The 19,940-nt window shown below is 38.3% G+C and overlaps 1 protein-coding gene across 12 annotated transcripts in view; it reads left to right on the top strand.

Moving 5' to 3' along the window:
* The window catches only part of SHC3 (SHC adaptor protein 3), a 65,741-nt gene that overhangs the window by 35,529 nt on the left and 10,272 nt on the right, over positions 1 to 19,940 (top strand). For 9 of the 12 annotated variants that reach the window (XM_085567434.1, XM_085567433.1, XM_085567432.1 and 6 more), the window contains 8 exons: positions 1,241 to 1,322; positions 3,951 to 4,070; positions 7,148 to 7,201; positions 11,402 to 11,453; positions 15,409 to 15,535; positions 16,534 to 16,687; positions 17,664 to 17,760; positions 18,640 to 18,834. In XM_085567434.1, the coding sequence (XP_085423560.1) occupies positions 1,241 to 1,322; positions 3,951 to 4,070; positions 7,148 to 7,201; positions 11,402 to 11,453; positions 15,409 to 15,535; positions 16,534 to 16,687; positions 17,664 to 17,760; positions 18,640 to 18,834 (881 nt within the window). The remainder of the gene's footprint in view (positions 1 to 1,240; positions 1,323 to 3,950; positions 4,071 to 7,147; positions 7,202 to 11,401; positions 11,454 to 15,408; positions 15,536 to 16,533; positions 16,688 to 17,663; positions 17,761 to 18,639; positions 18,835 to 19,940) is intronic. The other 3 variants (XM_021530423.4, XM_085567430.1, XM_021530424.4) reach the window with 3 other exon arrangements.

Below are 19,940 nucleotides of genomic sequence, written 5' to 3'. Positions count from 1 at the left end.
TATCAGTTACTGATTGCCGCCTGATATAATCTATTGCATTTGCTGAGCCATTATAAGTTGAATGCTGATATGCATGTATGGCATTGTTCTCCTGACTCACTTGTTGATCCTGTGTGTAGTTCAAATATATAACATATGGCATAAAGTTGATATCATTTATGTCTTTATCTAGATGATGTTTCAAGGTTTTTATTATTTTGGCTGTTCTTTGTCTTGTAGTTCATTGTTTTCCATTCTTTTGCTTTCTGGTCTGTTTTTTTTTTTTTTGTTGTTGACTGGTTGGTTGGTCAGTTGGTTTGCTTTTGAGTTTTGGGGGTTTTTGCATAAAGTATGTGTTATTTGCATGGTTTTGGCTCTAAATATAATGTGCTGTTAATTTCAATACATATAAAAATAGTTAAACAAGGTTGGGAGTCACCTTTGCTCATTCCTGTGAAATCATTCTGCCTTGTAGTGGGACAAGCCTATTAAAGTCTTGTACCTAGTGGTCACAGGGAAGACATTTGTGTGTACAGGAGCAAATTCTAGACACTGATCAGGATGAAAATTCAGATAATAAATTGTTAAATTACTGAAATGAACTGTAAGATTTGTTTGGAGAAGTATCATTTCAAGTATCATTTTTGTGATGTAGAGTTTCTCTTCTATGAAAGGGTAAAGATTCAAATCAGTTTTGGTCATACATTTATTTCAGTCAACCTGAGTGCAATGGGAAGAATGAAGCAATGTTAAAATCAGAAATAAAATATTGTTTTGGGCAATGATTTTTCCCTATAATATAAATGTAAGGCCACTAATAAACTACTCATACTGTATTGAAATAGTATAAATTAAAATGTTGTACATCCCGTGTACTGTGTAGAATGTACATATTACCAAAAGTATTTTAGGGTTGTGATACTATCTTAATCCTGGTGGTTTTGCTCTGTCTGGAAAAGTGTATAGTATAGTAGTAAGAAAAATTATGTTTTCTAACTCTCACATTAAATAAACACTTTTTTTAAAAGAAGGTGTTAAGCAATGTACAAAAGTGAGACTGGAAAGATGGTATTATGAGCAATATTCTAATTTACAGTGAGAAAAGGTCTTTTTAATAGTGTGAGGAAACATTTTCCTTTTTAGAGGAAAGCTAACTGACCTACTAACTATCCTCACTTGTGCACAGAAATATAGTTGAAACTGTTCTCTCTAGTACATTTCAAGCGTAATGAAGAAACCCACACATTCTTTTGCCATAAAGCTTTTTCTGTCTCTTCAGGGAAGCAATCAGTCGTGTTTGTGAAGCCATGCCTGGTGCCAAAAGAGCCTTCAAGAAACGAAAGGTATTTTTTTTCCTGTAGTCGAGTTGACTGTATTTTCTCTATACAACACAGTGGAGACCAGGCACAGCAGGCAGGTGACTTTAAGGCAGCTTTGAGAATTGCAGATGATTAATCATTTAAAGTATTGGCTGTTTTTACTCACTGTATGTTGTCACTTGCCCTTTTTGTCAGGATCTGCTTTTGTACACATCTGGAGATATAAGTACATCTAGGATGAAGATTGTGCCTCTATGTTCCTTCCATAGAAACCTCCTCCTTTTACTTTCTTTCTTTTGTAGATTGCAGGTGGAAGAGTTAAAACCAACAAATGGGATGCCTTTTCATAAAATTAGTGAGTAAATTATGAAAATAGGTGCTGGAAGATACAGTAGAAATGCAAAACATATATAGTTTTGAAAGTGAATAGATTTGTTCTTCAAAGATAGATATACTAATGTCATTTAAAGAGTTTGGTAATCACTGATTTCTGGAAATGGAAAGGGCATATGAGGTGATCCTTTGTCCCTCTGCTTTTTCCATAAATGCTTCAGTGCCCAGTGCTGATGGTGAGTCCAGTGTGTACCTGACATCGTTACTACCATGCTTTTATTTTCATTTGTGTGCTGGGAGTTAGAGCCTTCATACAGGGAGAGGAGGAAGCCTTGGCTCAGCTCCTGCACTGATGGCTCTCAACAGTCTCTTCCAGAGGCCTGCTAGCAAAGTTGGGATGTGATGCTATCTCTGGGGGGAGAAGAATAGAAAGCAGTTATTTATAGCCCTTGTGTGTGTTCTCGGGCACAGAAGGAGAATCCGCCGGTGAAGCAAAAGTTCTGCCTGCTTCCCCAGCTGCTCCACCATCTAGGCAGAATCTCAGCAGAAGGAACACAATGAAAAGCCACTTGTTGGCAATGGAGAACCACATACTGGTAAAATCAGTCATATGTGAAAACACGTGTCACAATGTAATTGGAAATTGTCTCAGAAATTAAAGCTATGGTTTCACCTCCACCAAATTTATCTCATTGGCATTTCTTGGTTCTCTGGCTTTTCATTTTAAATTTGAAAGTTAAGACAAAAGTATCTTTCTTCTTAGAAAGCAAAATGACACAAAATGTAGCTGAAAAAGTTAAACAGAGTTCCAAGCACCTAGTGAGACATCTTGCTATATTACAGGTTTTAAAAGTAATGTGACTTATAAGTTATTGAAAAGAGCAACAGAATTTCAGATAAATGTCAAAGACGTGTCTTTTGCTGCTCTGTACATTCATAATGTTTCTGCCACTAGTGGCATATTAATTTGGTTTAGGTGACAGGTACTTCCTGAAGCGAAATTTTCTCACTTTACCTGCACTGTGGATAGGTGATCCTTAGGCATGAATCATAAAGGGAACCATGAAGGATTAAGGAAAGAGGGGATACAAGAATATTCCAAAGAGTTTGTTCAAAAGAGAAGTTAATGAAGTACTAGCTCTGTAACATGAAAGGGTTTGAATAGTGCAGCACATGTTCCATAGGAACAGTATGTAAGTAGTGTATTTTTAATCAGCATAACAGAAGGGAAAGAAGATAAAATTGAATGTATGTAAACTTGCAGGGCTACAGAAGCTCAAGTGTGTCCATTCCTGCTAGGAACAAAACCATCCAAGCTTGCAGGCAGCTTGGGACAAGTGCAAATATGATGGCAGAAGAGCACTGTCTGCAGTTATTGTTTATATCCTAATAACTAGCATAACTATTCACCAGTGCAAGCAGAGCAAGTTAAAGGGCTTGGTCTGTTACTGCTGGGCAGCCTTATTTTTCACAGGCTGTGGTTGCTTGAATGCAGCTGCTCTCATGCAGCTATGTGGTTCCCCATGAGGTCAAAGGTGTAAAGATTGTGAATTTTGCTTTGACAGCATAACTTCTATTGCTGCAATACCTCCTAAGAGCTGGTGAAATGCCTATAAAAGTTATCAATACTGTTACATCCCCTGTATTACATTCTTAGACTTATTATCTGATGATCTTTAGATGCATCTTTTACCCCAGCATAAAGAGGTTTTATTTGTCTATATCTGGCTTTTACCTACCCTCAACTCTACAAGAAAAGTCATAGAATGGTTGGTGTTGGAAGGGACCTTTAGAGATCATCTAGTCCATAATACTCTATCCCATTTTGTAAGCATTCCATCGGTATTACTGGAGTCCCACTTTCCATGTGGCAAGGGGTAGAACAGTCAGTAGATGTAGAGCAAATAGAAAATTTAAAGAGTTGAAGCTATTTTTATAGAACAAGCACATCATCATTTTAAGATATGGACTGAAGGCGTTCATCTTCGTTACCTTACTTGGTCCCTGGGTGAAGTGACACTGGTGCTGTCTCACAAAGCCCCTATTTATTTTTTTGGTCAAGAGTAGATGAAGAATTTCTTGGCTATGGTTATAATTATTATTATTAATAGCAGCAGTAGTAGTAGTTGTAGTAGTAGTAGTATAAATGAGAAATAATTTCCAGAGGAAAACAGCTGTTGCAATTAAATGATCTTTGAAAAGTCATAAACTTCTTAGAAGCCTTTAAGATCACCACTAACCCTGCATACAATGAAGGTCATTCAAAAAAAAAAAAATAAATCAGAGAACAAAAATCTGCTTTTTCCCCCCTCCTCACAGCCACCAAGCAAAGTCCTTTCTAGCATCTTGGGAAAGAGCAATCTTCAGTTTGCAGGAATGAGCATAATGTTGAATATCTCCACCAGCAGCTTAAATCTAATGAATCCTGATACAAAACAGGTGAGTGTAACTTCTGTATTAACTTGTGAGGCTTTTGATGAACAGCCTGCTGCACAATTATTTGCTGTCTGCAAAATACTCAATTGCTCAAAGTTATTATTCCTCAATAATGTCATAAAATGAATGAACCCAAAATATAATCACAGTGGAAGTCAGTTTATTTCACTATTCAACACAACTTTAATAAATTATTTTCTTCTTGTCATGTTTCAGGCAGATTGGTTTTGCTCTTAAAAGACCTGTGATGTGAAATACCATTATCTGGTTGTGGGAGTTCTTATTGAATAAAATGACAAACTTTCAGAGTCATAAAAGGGGTGTGCTTGGAGCAACAACTAAAATACTGAATGTGCACCCCCAATTTTGTTGTTTTCTTCCCATTTAGATTATTTAAGGGCAAACTGTTACTAAGGTGCTGCCAAAAATACAGCCTCAGGGATTTTGCAGTGTGGTGAAAGGCCAGTCTTTTAGAGAGACAAGGCAGCCTTTTTAAAGTAGCTCATTTCTTCTTTACTGCACTGAAGATACAGACAGACTTTGGGGAATCACTGCAGTGGTTTGTGAATGATGTATGAGATGAGAAAAATCTTTTCTCAGGGTGTATATAAAAAGGAAGCAGACAGAGATGTGTAGTCAGTGCTGTGCTATTTGCTGTGAACCACATATTGCATTAGGGCATGCAACTTTCTGCCCAGATACAGAGAGAAAAAAAGTAAAATTCCTACTGTCCTTTGGGGCCTCGGGGTTAAAAATAAGAAAAAACATATATACAATTGTTTATTAAAAAGCTTGCTGTTTGTTACTATGTTTTTATACATATATCTTCATTTGTATGTTTATTTAGAAAGCATTACAATCCTCTGCAGTGAGCACTGAGACTGGGGGAGCAGGACCATGACTGGCTGCAGTAGCCTGCAGCCTTATTATGGAATATACAGAGCAGTGCTTTTCATGAGGACACTTACTCCCCATCAGAAGCATAAGAACTCAATGTTAATTAGCTCTACTAAGGAAGTGCCAAACCCTGAAAGTCAGCTTGCCTGTGAGCAGCCAATGGCAGGGCAGAAATGAAGTTAAAGTCTTTTGTTTCAAAGAGTCATCCTCTACATGTTTTCTCTGAATTGACAAAACTGTTCATCTTACTCTTATATCATTCTTTTTGAAGTAGACACCTCTGGGTGCTGCAGGCCTGGGAAATGTCTGGTTTCTCAGAGATCCCTAGTCTGGCTGCAGCCTCCCCTGTTTCTTGTTCATGCCAAGGATTTGATTTGCAGATAAGCATAGCCTAGCAGCTTTGCCCTTTGTGGCCCCACACAGGAGGATGGCTGCAAACTTCTGTAGTAGCGTCCTTTTCCCAGCAGATCTGGAAAGAAGAAAAGACAAGCCAGGGTTGTTGGCCCTTGTGGAAAAAGGAAAGCAACTGCATGCACCCCTGCACAGCAGTTCTGTGAACATATTTACCAGGGATGAGTGGAGCATGACTTTGTTTTGCCTATTTCTTTAAAATGAAGGTTGGTGTAGATTAAAAGGTTTCTTAAATGTATGCTGACATTAGTGAATTGTTTTATTTCAAGCAATGCAAGGCATTAATAGTTTGTTGTATCTTTTTTCAGTATTTTGATATGGGTAGAGGTGAGGTGGGGAATACCCCTGCTTCAAACTAAATTAGCTGTGGAATTAAAAAGAACCCTGACCTAAACACCTTTCAACTTCCTTAAAAATTGGAAAAAAAATAGTTTAGTGACAATATGAAATAATTTTTCTTTTACATGCTGAAATAAATTATTAGGTTATTTGCAGAAGTCAAGATAGTGATAGTATGAAATTGCATAACAGAACTTCACTACTTCAGTTCTGTTGTTAGGATAATCTACATTCTATATGTGTATATAGAATGTATATATGTACTATATATTCTATAAGGGAGAAAAGAAAAAGAAATCCTCACTGCTGAGTAGCAGAACACTAATTTACAAGTGCACACTTAAAAACTAACCACATCTTTGGAGGCTGTTGTGGGACAAGTAGGGCTATTGAAAATTAAGCGCTCTTTATATAAAAGAATCATTACAAATATTAGTCACCTCTTGCTGACTTAGTGAAGCAGCAAGACCCAGAGAAACTTCTATCACACTTTTTTCTTTCTGATTAAGGTAGTTGATAGTTCAGGTCTTTAAGAAGCAGATTAGGGGAAACAGCACAGATAATATTTTTCTAGCCCATTTTTTTTTCCAGAATGGTTTTTCTTATGTGGTTCCCTCTCCAAAGTGAAGAATCAAGATCCTAATTCCTATTGTCTGGTGCTCTGAGGCACTTAACAATGGCCCAGATGAATTCCTTGGCATGGCTTCTGTGACTCAAATATCAAGAGAAAATTTTTTTCAAATGACCTTTTCTTTCTTGGTTGTTACATGATTTCATTATTAAAAGATTTTGTAAGTTGATTCTCAGAATAGTAGACATGTTCTGCTTTTATTAGAGGTTCAGGACAAATTGTCTTTTCCCAGAGAAATATCATATTAGTTCAAATCGTACATAAGCAATTTGAATTTCAAATGCCCTGGAGTGTGCCTGTGAATTTGTCCACAATGCTACACTGCAGCTAGATTCAAAATTCTGTTTGCATATTGTAAACATGTTGATGTTTGAAGCATACAATGACACAATAGGTGTTGGATGCAATGTTAGGAATCTTACCTGCTGTAGGGGTTGGCATGGTTTCATTGATTTCACCAGAGCGGCTTCAGCAGAAAAATAGTTTGATGAATAGGACCTTTTGTTTCATTCATCATTATCTGTAATAAAGAAAGTAAGTTTTAGCAGATTAAAATTTCTCCAAAGACACTCTCTGACAGGTCTGTATGATTTACTAGAGATCTGAGTACATTTTAAAGAACACCAGAATACTCATTTATTCCTTAAGTTTGTTTATATTATCATGCTACTCTTTGAAATCCTTGTAGGTAATTTTGATCTTGATTTTGGATTTTCACCAGCATAAAGCAAAAACCAGAAATCAGAATTGCAAACTGTAAGGAACCCATCTGACTCACACTTATTCTTTCTGATCCATACAGATCATAGCAAATCACCATATGCAATCTATCTCCTTTGCATCTGGAGGTGACCCGGTAAGCATTTCTGTAAAGTCTTCTCCCACACAGATACTGCTTTACGAGGGCTGTGTGACAAAATTTAAGGCATATCTCACTGAAAGAAAAATACAACCACTACGGGTCCTGTTTCTTCTTTCATTAATTTTTCTTGATTGTTGCCATCAAGCTCACTTTGAATGTCTGACAGGCATTCATGGATCCTCCCCTGTGAATGACTGTAACAAAAAGTATTAAGGGACTGTAAGCATTCATACAGTAACTGATAAACAGGGCTTTGTTTTTCAGAGAAATGTACAATAGTTATATGGGCGTTGTATGGATTTTTATCCTATTATTTATCTTGCACTTTTTACAGTAATAGAATATGTTGCAGCTATATTTATAGTATTTATAGTTATGTATGCTTTTCTTTTTTTTTTTTTCCTCCTCAACTGTAAGTCTGAATTGAGAAGACTGTGCTAAATTCTGCCTGCAGGTATATTTGCTACAGTCATGCAGCTTGAAGACAATCTTTCAGGAAAACCACAGATCTTTCTTTCCTGTTTTGCAAAGCTTTTAGATACACCTACAAATTTTTTTTTCATTTAGATCAAAGGGCATATTCCTAGTTATTTTTATAACCTGTTTATCGAAAGGTATATTAGTAAATGGACTTCAAAAGTATTTGCCACTCAGGAAGCAAGGGGAAATTTATAAATTAGTGAGAGTGCTCACCTCTTAGAGATTTGAAAGCTTTTAAACTTAGATTAATTGAATAAACACCTTTTTCTCTACCATGTGATTATCTGTCCTATATCAGTCATGTACTACAAGTAAGGCAATTTCTAGCCTGCTTTATGAGATAATTCTCTCAGTTCAACTCTGTTAAGGTGAAGATGGTTGGTGCTTTCTCTGCTCATTATGTTTTTGTCAGAAAACATAAAGACAAATTCTAGTCTTAGTATAGCTTTGCTGAGCTCAGTACAATTGCAGAAAGGAAAAGGACGCAATATCACAATAATTTGGGGAATAAGAAATGGATCAACAGCAGCTTGAAAACACAACAGATTGCAATGCATGCTGTAAATGAACAATTCCTGAAGTGGGCAGAGGAGTGATTAGCACAGTTCCCTGCCTCCATAAGAAGATTCTTTGCTGCCCATCTGCCATCCCAAATGCTAGATCCTGGAAACACCATTTCACACTGCCCACTGATGAAATGATTTACCAGGAAAGAGGAGAGGAACAGCAGTAGAGTTCTGGATTTGGAGTAAACAAGCTCATCCAAATGTTTTAGAGAGATAAAATCTCACTACTGAGTCAGTGAGCTACCAGAGAAATAAAATTGCATGGTGCAAGGGAGTCTACAAGGTACAGTGAAACTATGAATCTGTGTTCCCAATAAGACCACTGCATGGATTAATTCCGGTGTTGGGAGGAAGAAAGTGGGTATGAGTATCTAATGTTTATCTACAAGCTATCTCTGGCCTAGTAAGAAACAATTTTAACTCAAAAGCAAAAAGCAGCTAGTTCCTTTGTCCTGGGTGCATGTAGAAGATGACAAAATGCAAGGATGTGATTTAGCTCACAGCTCATAGATTTATTTACTCATCAGAGAGTCATTTAGATATAACTTTCATCAGCCCTTAATGATTTCTACTTGGTAGTGGAATTCCATCACTGAACTGCATCTCCCAACCACAGCTGGCTTACAGACCATAAATTTATCTCCTTAGATAACTTTTAAACAGGTTGGAGAAAGGCCATAGTGACCTAGAAGCTAGATATGTGCCCATGTTTCTTCAGGAAGTGATTCCCTTATTTTGAAGTTATTTTAGGGTTTGGTTTATTAGGAGGTGAGACTACTCTCACTTCTTTATCACCTCAATATTTCTGCTCTGGATATCTGTCTCCCATTTGTCATAGCAGTTAGGTTTACAACCTTCCTCCCACTCTCTTACCCTTAATTATATTATTCAAAATATAACCCCTTGAGAAGTGTTCCACAGTCCCGGAGAAAGGTTTGAATATATACTTTTGCAATAGTCCCCTTTGCAATGAGTCAGTTTCTGGCTGTGTCAGAATATGGGAGCTTAAAAATCTCTATACCAAATTCTTTTACGTGCCATTTCAGAACCATTTTTATTTCACTACTAGGGCTGTGTTCTCAATCTGCTTTAGTTCTCTTCAGCCACTCCTATGATACTCTAAACAATTTTGCTCCACAGTAATTTCAGGTGGCTCTTTCCAGGCTGCCAGAGAAGACATATGTTTTTTGTAGATATCTGCTGAAATTTTGGAGTGGAGGATGTCAAAAAGTCTAATAAATCAGGTCTAATAAGGCAGGTCTCTCAGAGGTCCCTGAAGGCAGTATTCTTTCAGTTTCAGCAATATCTCCAAATTTTAACACTACAATGCAATGTCTGTAGGTTTAAAATTATATCTCATTCATACTTGTTTTCAGTCCTTGAATGTCAAGGATCACTTTGCTGCATCAGCCAAGTCCTGTATAGTTTTTGGATGAGGGTCTTCTAACTTAGCCACAACTGAAACGTGCCCACCTTAGGTCCTTAATGGTTTGTCTTAGTCAGCTTGAATCTTAGAGCTTTAAATTAAATAAGGAGTAGGTGTTTTCAGACTGTCACACCCACACTGGCTATGAGATAGATCTATGATCTACTCAGGCATAAATGTATCCATTAGCTATGCCTGAAGTAGTAAATAAATTGATCTGTGGCCCATTTTCTAGTCTTTCTGGCCCTGAAATAAATAACACAGTGCAATTTGCACCCACACATTCACTTTCTTCCCTTGTAGTGGTCTCTTGGGATTGATGCCAAGCATGTGCTGGTCCCTCAGAGATTTTCAGAGCATGCTGTGAGAAACTAGTACAGTGAGACAAGGGCTCTGTGTTATTTGCTATTATAGACAGAGTTACCTTTGTTTTCCCCTTACTTGCTGATATGCATCCTTATTTCCACTGTGGTCACTGCCCAGACACTGTGCCACAGGATGTGTAAGAAATTGGAAACAAAATGGTAGGGCTATGCTTTTTTAACAGACCAGCCTCGCTGCTGCTGTGTCTGAGTGCCTTCCAAGGATGCATTAAGTGACATGGTTACACATCTGTCACCAGAACCCATGACTGTGCTTCATCATGTCCCTTGCTCTCTCCTCAGGAAGGAAATTGTGTAGACATTCAGTACAGTGATTTGTTTTGGGTGGCTGCTGGTGGTGTGTGCTTGCACTACAAAAAGCCACGCTAAAGAAGTCTATCTTTTAACTGAAGACTGATGTTTATTAGGACATTAGACCTTGGCATAATTGGCAGCGATCTTGGATCAGTCACCTGAAAAGGCTTTGGGTAGATTTACACAGCCAGCTGTGATGTATCCTGTATATCCCTTGGGTTTAGCATACCTGACTAGCCAGGAATGTCAGGAAATACCAGATCTAACCAGGGCTTCCTGATTACATCAAGGCAATATGGCATTTTTCAGATTTATCAGCAGGCCTAAGTGTTTCCCAGAAATCCAGGAGTTTCTGTTTCATCTGCATAATAATAGAAGTCTGCACCATTTGTGCACAGGAGCATTGGGGTGGCAGCTGAGGAAGAATAAGCTCCCACAAGAAGATATCTGTGTGCTCTTGCCAGAAAATTCACCAGGCATGTGGCAAAAGGCGTGGCAGGGAGCAGCCTAAGGGCTGGGGGAGGCTGTGCAGGGACACTGCTTGTCAGAGCCAAGCAGTGGCTGAGCACCTCTGTGCCATATGGCACTGCAGTCAGTAAAGTAAACACCTGCTTGTCACACATGAATAAATGCCATTGCTCAGTATTTCTGAAGAGCAGTGCTGTTACTCCCACTCTTTCTGCCACAGAACCAGATGATTATTCATGTTATGAACCAAAAATCTCTGGGTAGTTTGAAGATAAGGACTTGTCATTCTATTCCCTCCTAAATGAGGCCTGGGCCAAATCCTACTGAGTTTGTTTAACTGATAGAAGAGATTTTAAAATTCTGCTGGATTAGATCACATTCTGTAAAAAGAAAAGTGATGTAATGAGTACCAAAACCCATAAACTTTTATATGGGGCTTAAGTAATATGCATCTGTAAAGAAGAATATGTCATTTGTGGCTCTGCCCACCAGACTGTACATACTGTGGACTGATCTTTTGCTGTAATCAGTGCAAATATGTTTTTCATTCACTGTAGGTATCTTAATTTTTTGACAGGATACTTCAGACTATATTGCATATGTAGCTAAGGATCCTGTTAATCGTAGAGGTAAGTTATATCTATTTTAAGTTTGTTTTTCCTTTGAGGAACACTAGTTATTCATGGTTTAGGTCAGATTCCACCCCCATGCCTCACCTCCCTCCTGAAAAACACAAATGTAGCATATATCCCAATCAAAGGATGGCCTTTGACAGAGCCATGGAAAGATTGCGTAGCAATAAGAAGCAGCAGTTTCTTTCTCTTGGAATAAACAGGTCTTCCCACTAGTTCATACCCAAATATCACTTTGATTCCCTTCATCTCTGAAATCAAACACTTGCCTTAGGTGGCTGTGTGAGCTTCTAGGCAACAGCCAAGAGTTCCCTACCCCCAGTCACTGTGCAAGAGCTAGGCAGTCTTCTGATTCAGTCATCTGATGAGGCAGCTGTATCTGTTAGGTCTTCCCAGTACATGCCTAAGTCTTCCTGGCAGAATCAGATTCTTTATCGAATAACTAGCTTTGCAGCCAGCTTGCTGTAATTCTCTCTCTCAGTAGAGTTTTATTCAAGGTTATATTGCTTTAGTAGCAATCGGTCAGGGACAGGGACCTGCTTGTCAATTGTATTCACTAAGTCTTAATGCAACATACAAAGTATCTTGTAATGTACCAGAGAATCTATTTACAATTCATAGGTCATAGAGAGAGAAGAACAGATTCTCCTCCCCAAAAATGACATTAAGTACTTTCAACAGGATTTTAGGAGAGTTCACTTAACTCTAAAATGCCAATCCTGCAAACCCTCAGCTGCCCACTTTGCCACTGGCACAATAGACCCAGTAGCTTCCATATGTAGTAATGTTTAATGATACCTGAAGAATCTGCTGTGTCCATGTGCAGAGATGTCCAGACTTGAGGGTGTTACCTCGTAAGTAATACCTGCACTAAGCATACTAATATGCTGAACATAAGTGAAATACCTAGAAAACTTAAAGGGAACGGGAGGTATGGAATAGTCGCATTCTTTGCAATGCTTTTTCCATTATAACATCATGTGTCCCCTGTTGTAGAGGCTCCAGTGTCAGGCTGTGGAATGCATGGTGCAGAGCTGCTTTCCAGCCCACCTGCTTTAGCAGTGCACTTCTGCTAAACCCAAGACTGATTTAGTTGTTCTGAGAGACCTCAGTCAGCATAGGGACTAGCACTGTAGCCCAGATATTTGCTCTGTAGGCTTCAGAGGAGCCCTGTGCTCTGTCTTCTGTTGTGTTCCCTCTGCACTATGTTCTTGCTGTACTATGTTCCTTCTATCTTACATCCTTATCTTCCTGTGGCTGTTCCTTGTTGAGTTAGGCTATCCTAGACTGAGAAGTCATCTGAGCACCTGATATTGTTGCCTTCCTTTGGTGTATTCAGGTCAAGTAATTTCTTTGTTTTCTTTATCCAATGATTGACTGATTGTAGCATTCCAACTGCAGTGCAAATCCTTCATTCTTCAGATAATTTCTGTACCTTCTTTCTTAATTTTCCTTTCAAAAAGCTATATGATACCTGCATAACAGGGACTGCCACTATAGCAGAGAATGCACCTTCCTATTTTTCCTTCATTTTGTCCTCTTCAAAAGGTGGTTCCTTCTAAGCTCTTTTTGCTGCAGTGAAGCACTGTTACCTCATGCGAAATTCTTTCATGCTGTGATCTTTAAACCTTCAGCATTATGGCTTTCCCATGGGTGCTTCCCCCCACTCATCTGTATACATCAGTGATTTGCAGATCAGTGACTTTGTATGTCACGTGTATTAAAACACATTCTTTAAAAGGGTCTAATTTACCAAGGGACCTGAATTGCCATCTTTCACCAACACATGCCATTCTGTCATTCTTTGTGTTGTCTGCAAATTACTTTAAAAGGGAATTTGTCTTTACATCTGTATCTAGCAAAAATGTCACTGCTGCTGTTACTGATGCTACCCTACCACCAATGCTGTAGTATAGCTTGCATATTAGACTCATTTCTTCACAAGGATGGAAAAGCTGTCTTCGTGCTTTGCATTCTGGATCTAGCAAGCTCAAGGCTGTCTATTTTCTGCTGTAACATTCACAAGAAATCATCTCTGTGTGAGCCAAACCTTCTCATCCTTTTATAAGAAGCATATCTCCTACCTGCTGAAAGTCCATTCACGTATCCAAGGAAACAGGTTACTCATTATGTCACCTACTGAAACTACTTAATGACTCATGCTTCATTTCAGCTTCAGAAAGGTTTAGCAGTGAGCGATATTGCCTCCTTAAATTTGCACTCTAGTTATAGAGTACAAACATTTTAGCTTTGTTTGGCCTAACTACTTTTGGTCCACGTTTTCAGAGATAAATGTTAACCTTCTATGGGGGCAGGTTGTTCAATGCCAATAGCAGTGTTGCAGAGGGCATAAAAAAACCCAAAAACAACACCTCACTGCTAGTCAGGGATGTCTGCATCCATCTTTGGACACATGGAGGTCCTGTTTTTGTCTGCTGAATCCCCTTTCAATGTGTAACTAGGGGCATTTTCCCTGGACAAAGAAGTTCAGCTTGCTGGTTGGCACAGCAGATGCTCTAAGGTGAGAAGAGAACACCACTGTATCTGTTTGGCACTGTGACTGGTGCCCTCTCAGGCTGAATGAGGTGCTGTTGCTGCTGCTGCAGAGAAACATCAGATATTCCATACTAGCACATGTTCAGGTTTCTTTATTTTGACCCTTTATTTTGGCCTCTTCAGAAGTCTATCCAATATTTCAGCCTCTGAAAAGGGCATAAACCATAAACTAAAGTCATAATCCATAAACTGAGCCTATGTAGTCTCCCTGTATTACTTAAACTAAATGTCACGATCAACCCTTATTTGTAGTACACTGGCATCCAATACACTTGGTTCCAGTGATTTGGACACTGGGTGTGTACTAAAATATAGTTTTTCAGCTGAAGAGTTTATATTCAGGCTATTAAAACAATCAGGGGTGAGAAATCAGTAACTTTAACCCAGAACCCACTTTTCTGTGGCAGGACCTGGAAAAGAACTAATTTGAAATCCAGACTATAGCCAGTATACAATATGCTTGTCCAGCTCTGAGTGTGGAAAATTAACTCACCTGGGCTTCTCTGTATATCACTGAAATGCTGTTCATTGAGATCTTTAGCTTCCACCTCTTAGCACCCATCTGTGCTGCTGCAATGTTGAGTAAGCTCTTCACAAGTTCACCTTTTTGTGTTTTCACATATGATGAGACCTCCAAGCCATTCTCTGATTTAAAACCAGGAGAGATCTGTCTGCTTAGACAGCTGATAAAGGCTTCTCAGTCTTTATAGGAGGAGATCTTGTTTTGCTGCTCTCCCCCTTTATTGCCACACTGGGTGTAGAGAAATTGCACATGGGGAAGAGCTGGAGCTAATCAGGTTGTGGGCTCTGCACTCCTCAGCAGCCCCACAGTTTGCTGGGAGTGTCTCCATGCAAACAAGCAGGAAAAGGTACCAACCTCCATATTCCTGGAATAAGATCAGGGCTCATTATCTAGGAAGTATCTGTGGACACTGCTCCTCCCTCAGACTGTAACTGGGGAAAGAGAGAAGCTTGTGAACTTGGGGTGATTAGACATAACAGTAAAGTAATTAAACTGAGAAAAACAAACCTTTTGTTGTTATTACCATTTATTAATATTTTTGTAATTTCAATTTAAAGCTTAGAACTCTTACATAATATATTTCATTCAGGTAATAATAAGTGAAATTTTATGAGGTTTTTTCTGTTCATGAACTCGTTAAAATAGTGGCACAATTGGTGACCTTGTCTATAGCAGTTACACATCAGTCCAATTTTATATAACCTTTAAAAACTTGTGATTGCCTGAAACTCACTGTATCAGAACTGGGTTTTACTGAAATGAGCACATCACTAATAGAGCAACTAAGCTTGACATGTAGGTGTTTTGTCATAGGTCATTGCATCCCACCATGACATAAACAATGATTTGCACGTGCCAATCTTTTTCATTTAGCTTGTCATATACTGGAATGCTGTGATGGCCTGGCCCAGGATGTCATCAGCACCATAGGGCAAGCATTCGAGCTTCGATTTAAGCAGTACATGCAATGCCCCTCTAAGACACCTACTTTATCTGATAGGTAAGTGCAATAGCTTTCAATTTACTTGATAAAATTAGGACAATGTTGCTGGGCACAGACAGGACTTTGAATACTTAAAAAGGATCTCTGCTGTATTATCGAAACCTAATGAATATGAAAGAAGCAGTCAAAGATAGGCTAAATATGGATTTTAAAATGATGTTAAATGTTCATGTGCTTTGTGTTGTAGTTAGTAGGCAGAGATGGATGGCCAAGAATGGTTGTTATTAGTGGCATTTCCTCATTACTGTCGTAGCAGTTGCGTCAGCTTAGATGGAGTAGGTCAGACTGCTGGGATTCCAAAAGGACTAATGATATTTCAGTATTTCTTATATTAGGGTGATGTTTCTAGGAATGTGATGTATTGCAGGGAGGTTTGACTGCACTGATATTTGGAGGATACAAACTCTCCTTGTATATTTCAAAAGGCTGGGATATAGCATTCTGTTTTCTTTAGAGACATGGATTGCTATGTGCTTACTAACATTACTAGAAACCCTAGTGAACTTTAACCCCCTGTAATTTCTTATATCAGAGCAAAAACAGGTGTATAGGGAATATATGGTACTACTATCCTAATCTGGAAGCATGCTATATTCACATCTCTTGATGTGAATTTGTGAGGTTCTTGCAGAATTACATTGGTGACAGAGCAGTCATTACTAAAGACAAAGATTTAGAGACTTGTCAAATCAATCAAGTCATAACATTAAAGTGCTATTTTAAGGTTAGATAAAGTTTGTTAGTGCAGTTTATAATGGTCTTTAAAGCCAAATTCAAACATACTCTTCTCAATATAAAGAATTTGGTCCATTGCAAAGGAGGTTTATGTCAGTTTGTCCAAACAGAGAAAATTTGCCACATGATCCATCATTGCTTCCTGACTTACAGTGTTAGCTGAAGTGTCTATGCAGTAGTGATCCCCTGACAGGCAGTCTTAACCTGTCTGTAAGTGCATTACAAGCGAGAGGCAAAAGAGAGCACTCTCTTCCTTATAGGATGCAGAGTTTTGAGGACCCATGGACGGAGGAAGATAACGAGGCACCAGAACATCCCTATTACAACAACATCCCAAATAAAATACCTCCCCCTGGCGGATTCCTTGATGCCAGGCTCAAAACAAGGCTTCCCACTGTTGCAGACACACCTCAGGTCAGTATAATTTCATTTCTACTCTCCTGTTATTTTATCCAAAATTTTTTAAAGACATATGTTTTATGGTGGATACCTTGGGACTGTCTATAATCCAAGCCCTTCCTGTGTGGGCAGTTTCCATCTGAATGGCCATTACAGATTGAGGGGGCAACACATTAGGCAGGTTCAAAACAAATTAAAGGAGGTGAAATCCTCATGGTATTAAAAGATTAACTGGGTTCAAGGGACAAAAATCCACTGGGGGCTACTACATTTGCAGAAACCATGTCTGCTTCAGAGAGTATCAAATAGAGCACATTAGCTGGGAATGATTTAATGCAGAATCATTTAAACAATCTAGTGCAGCCATTACCAACAGTTCATTATATTAATGACCTGGGAGTGATCAGTATTCAGCCAGGTTCCTGGGTAGGTTTTCCACCTCATGTTGAACTTAGGTCAGCTTGAATATTTTTACCAGCACTCCTGTTGAAAATTTGACTGCAGTATCAGTGTAGCCTCCTAAAAAGTGTTTTCAGATCCAGCACAACTTTGCTTAAATCCAGAAGAGTCCTGTCTCTAGCCAACATCCTTCCTCAGTGCCCAAGTGCATCCCCTGCTACCACAGTGAATCTTTCAGCTTATGGTGTGAAGAGTTCTGGAGCTGTCTTCTGGTCCCATGTGTGTTTCTGTGGAACATTTTTCCCAGTAACAGGTTGTCAAGACTCGCTATGTGAGTACAAAATAAAGAAATGATGCATCATTTGGTGTCCTGGGGGTCACTAAAAGCAGAAACCAGGGAAGAACACCTGAAGGTCACTGGTAATATCTTACTCTTAACAAATGTATTTGGGATCTATACAAATTATGATGAATTGGAAAGGAAGAGTGAGAGTACACAAAATACATCCAAGGAAATTGACAGAGTCACTTGTAATGTGTCTGAGCATCTTAAAGGAAATTTGAAAATTCATTGCACATGTGTTCATTCTAGTCTGCATCAGGAATGGGAGGAGAGCAAATTTATTATCAGAGCCATCACTTAGGAGAAAAATTCAGTGAAGAATGGCATCATGAGCATGTTAAACAAGGTGAGTTTTGCTACTTTTAGCTGTAATACTGCAGGTGATCTTGAAGGGCAAAGCATGTGAAAGTCTGGTACCTCAAAGTCTTAAGGCAGTGAATGGAACTGGGTTGATAAGTTCCCTTTGTCTGAGTTTTAGTGTTAATACCAGTGAAAAGCATTTGATAATTACCTCTAGATAAATTATTAAATACACACATCCATGAAATATTTTCTTCTGCAGAGCAGCTAATAAATAGAACTACCCAGACTTTCAGCTTTCTAACTTTCTGTATCTTAAAATCCTATTATATTTAAGGGTCTGGTGCATGATCTATTCTGAAAATGTGACCCACTAGGGTATGCAAAATAGAATTTTCAAATGAAAAGCTTAAAGTGGGAAGTTTAATTTGAAATGTGAAGCAATGTTCTCTACTCAACAAATAGAAAATAGTGTATAATATTCCTTTTGTTGTCTTTGAATTCAAGTAATTTCAAAACAAAAAATAATATAAAAATTTCACCCCCATCCAGCTTTATGTGATAACTTTACTGTGTCTCTAGGGACACTTTTGTTCAAATACCAGAATATATTTTCTATTGTTAATCTGTACACATTTGAGGATTTAAAACCTTTTCCTCCTCTCATGACTCCCCAACAGAATATAATTTTTGAAATTTACAATCTTTATTTACAAAGATTTCCTTTCCTCCTGGGAAATAGCCCCACCATACCCTCATTGAAACACAGTTCTGAATCCATTAATTAACACTTTTTCTACTAGATCCAACAACTATTGATTTAAATCTCCCAAGCCAGGAAATTTTAACCTATAGTGATGTTGTGTGATGATAATTAGTCAACACTGTTCTGTCAATTACACAAAAAATGTCTTGACTTTTCTAGGATCTCTAGATATCTGTAGTATGTTAGAAGATAAATCAGAAACAGCACCAACAGGAGAGCTGCCAATATATGTAAACACCCAGCATATAAATAGAGAAGATCTATTGGTACTTCAGGCAGATGCAGAAAGTACCTTCAGTGGAACAGCAGAGGATGCTGAAGCAGGCAGCCCAGGAAAGGATCTGTTTGACATGAGTGAGTTCCCTTCCTATTCACTTTCCTTCTAATAAGTAACCAAATATGTTGATGCATTAGTTCTGTATTTAAAAAAAACAATAAAATAATTTTTCAGTTTTCTTAATTTAGTGTTCCTGGTGTAATTATGGGGAATTTTAATATCCAGTTTGGTTTCATATTAGACTGAACTAAAATAAGAGTTGCTGAAGACTTGGATCTAGTCTGTATAACATCTCTGTTAAGGTTAGTTGGAGTCCATGTTATCCTTAACATCACGGGTAATTATGTCAGAAGAAAAATTAATCAGGAAACTTGCCATACAGGAAGGTAAAGGAGGGTGAAGGTGTGGATGGGTGGAGAATTGTCTTCAGCCTGTCCTGTGAGTATGTTATGAGGACGCCAATGCATATATGAAAATCTTTGTGCTACAAGGAATCTAGCATGGAAATTAAAGTTCTGATTTGCCTCTTACTCTGGGTAGGCCTACTGTCCTATTTCTTCCAGCTTCAAAGCAGCTTTTCCTAGATCAGAATCATCACCATAGCTGCAAAACCACAGCTTAAGCATGAGCCATAGTTTGGTATTGGTGCTACTAATACACATTGTTTTCGGCCTTGCGAAGATACATAAAGTGAAGAAATGGTGAAAGCATTTGATGCACCGAAAGTTTTCTTGGGGTTTTTTACTCTTTTTACCTCAAATAAATTGCTTATCCATGCTTTATTTAATCCAATTCACATAATTAAAAGGAAGTGAGACAAAGCAATTGGTGCTTAAAAAATTATTTATAAAATAAAATATCTACATTTCTGTTATCTTGGTATAGGAAAAAAAAAACATTTTCTTGGCATGTTTTTGCTGAGATATGGCTCTATTTCCACAGCTTAGTGAGATGTTCAATTGAAAGAAAGAAAGGAGGGAAGAAAGTTGAGAGAGTATCTATCTATGAATATAGATCTGAAAGGAGAAAAATCTGCTCTTTGGAATCAGGGATGTTAACTGTTATCAGCCTTTGGAACATCAGAGAAAAGTAGTATTAGAAAATGTGCCAATTAGCCCTAAGATAGTGGTCTGTTGAGATAAACATATGTCGGACTTTGTGCAGACTGTGGTATAGTGAAGAC

Source organism: Lonchura striata, chromosome Z (genome assembly GCF_050655825.1).
Source record: "Lonchura striata isolate lonStrDom1 chromosome Z, ASM5065582v1, whole genome shotgun sequence".
Classification (NCBI taxonomy): Eukaryota; Metazoa; Chordata; class Aves; order Passeriformes; family Estrildidae; genus Lonchura; species Lonchura striata.
The sequence above is the reverse complement of the archived record's forward strand: the minus strand, read 5'-3'. Positions and strand labels throughout refer to the sequence as shown.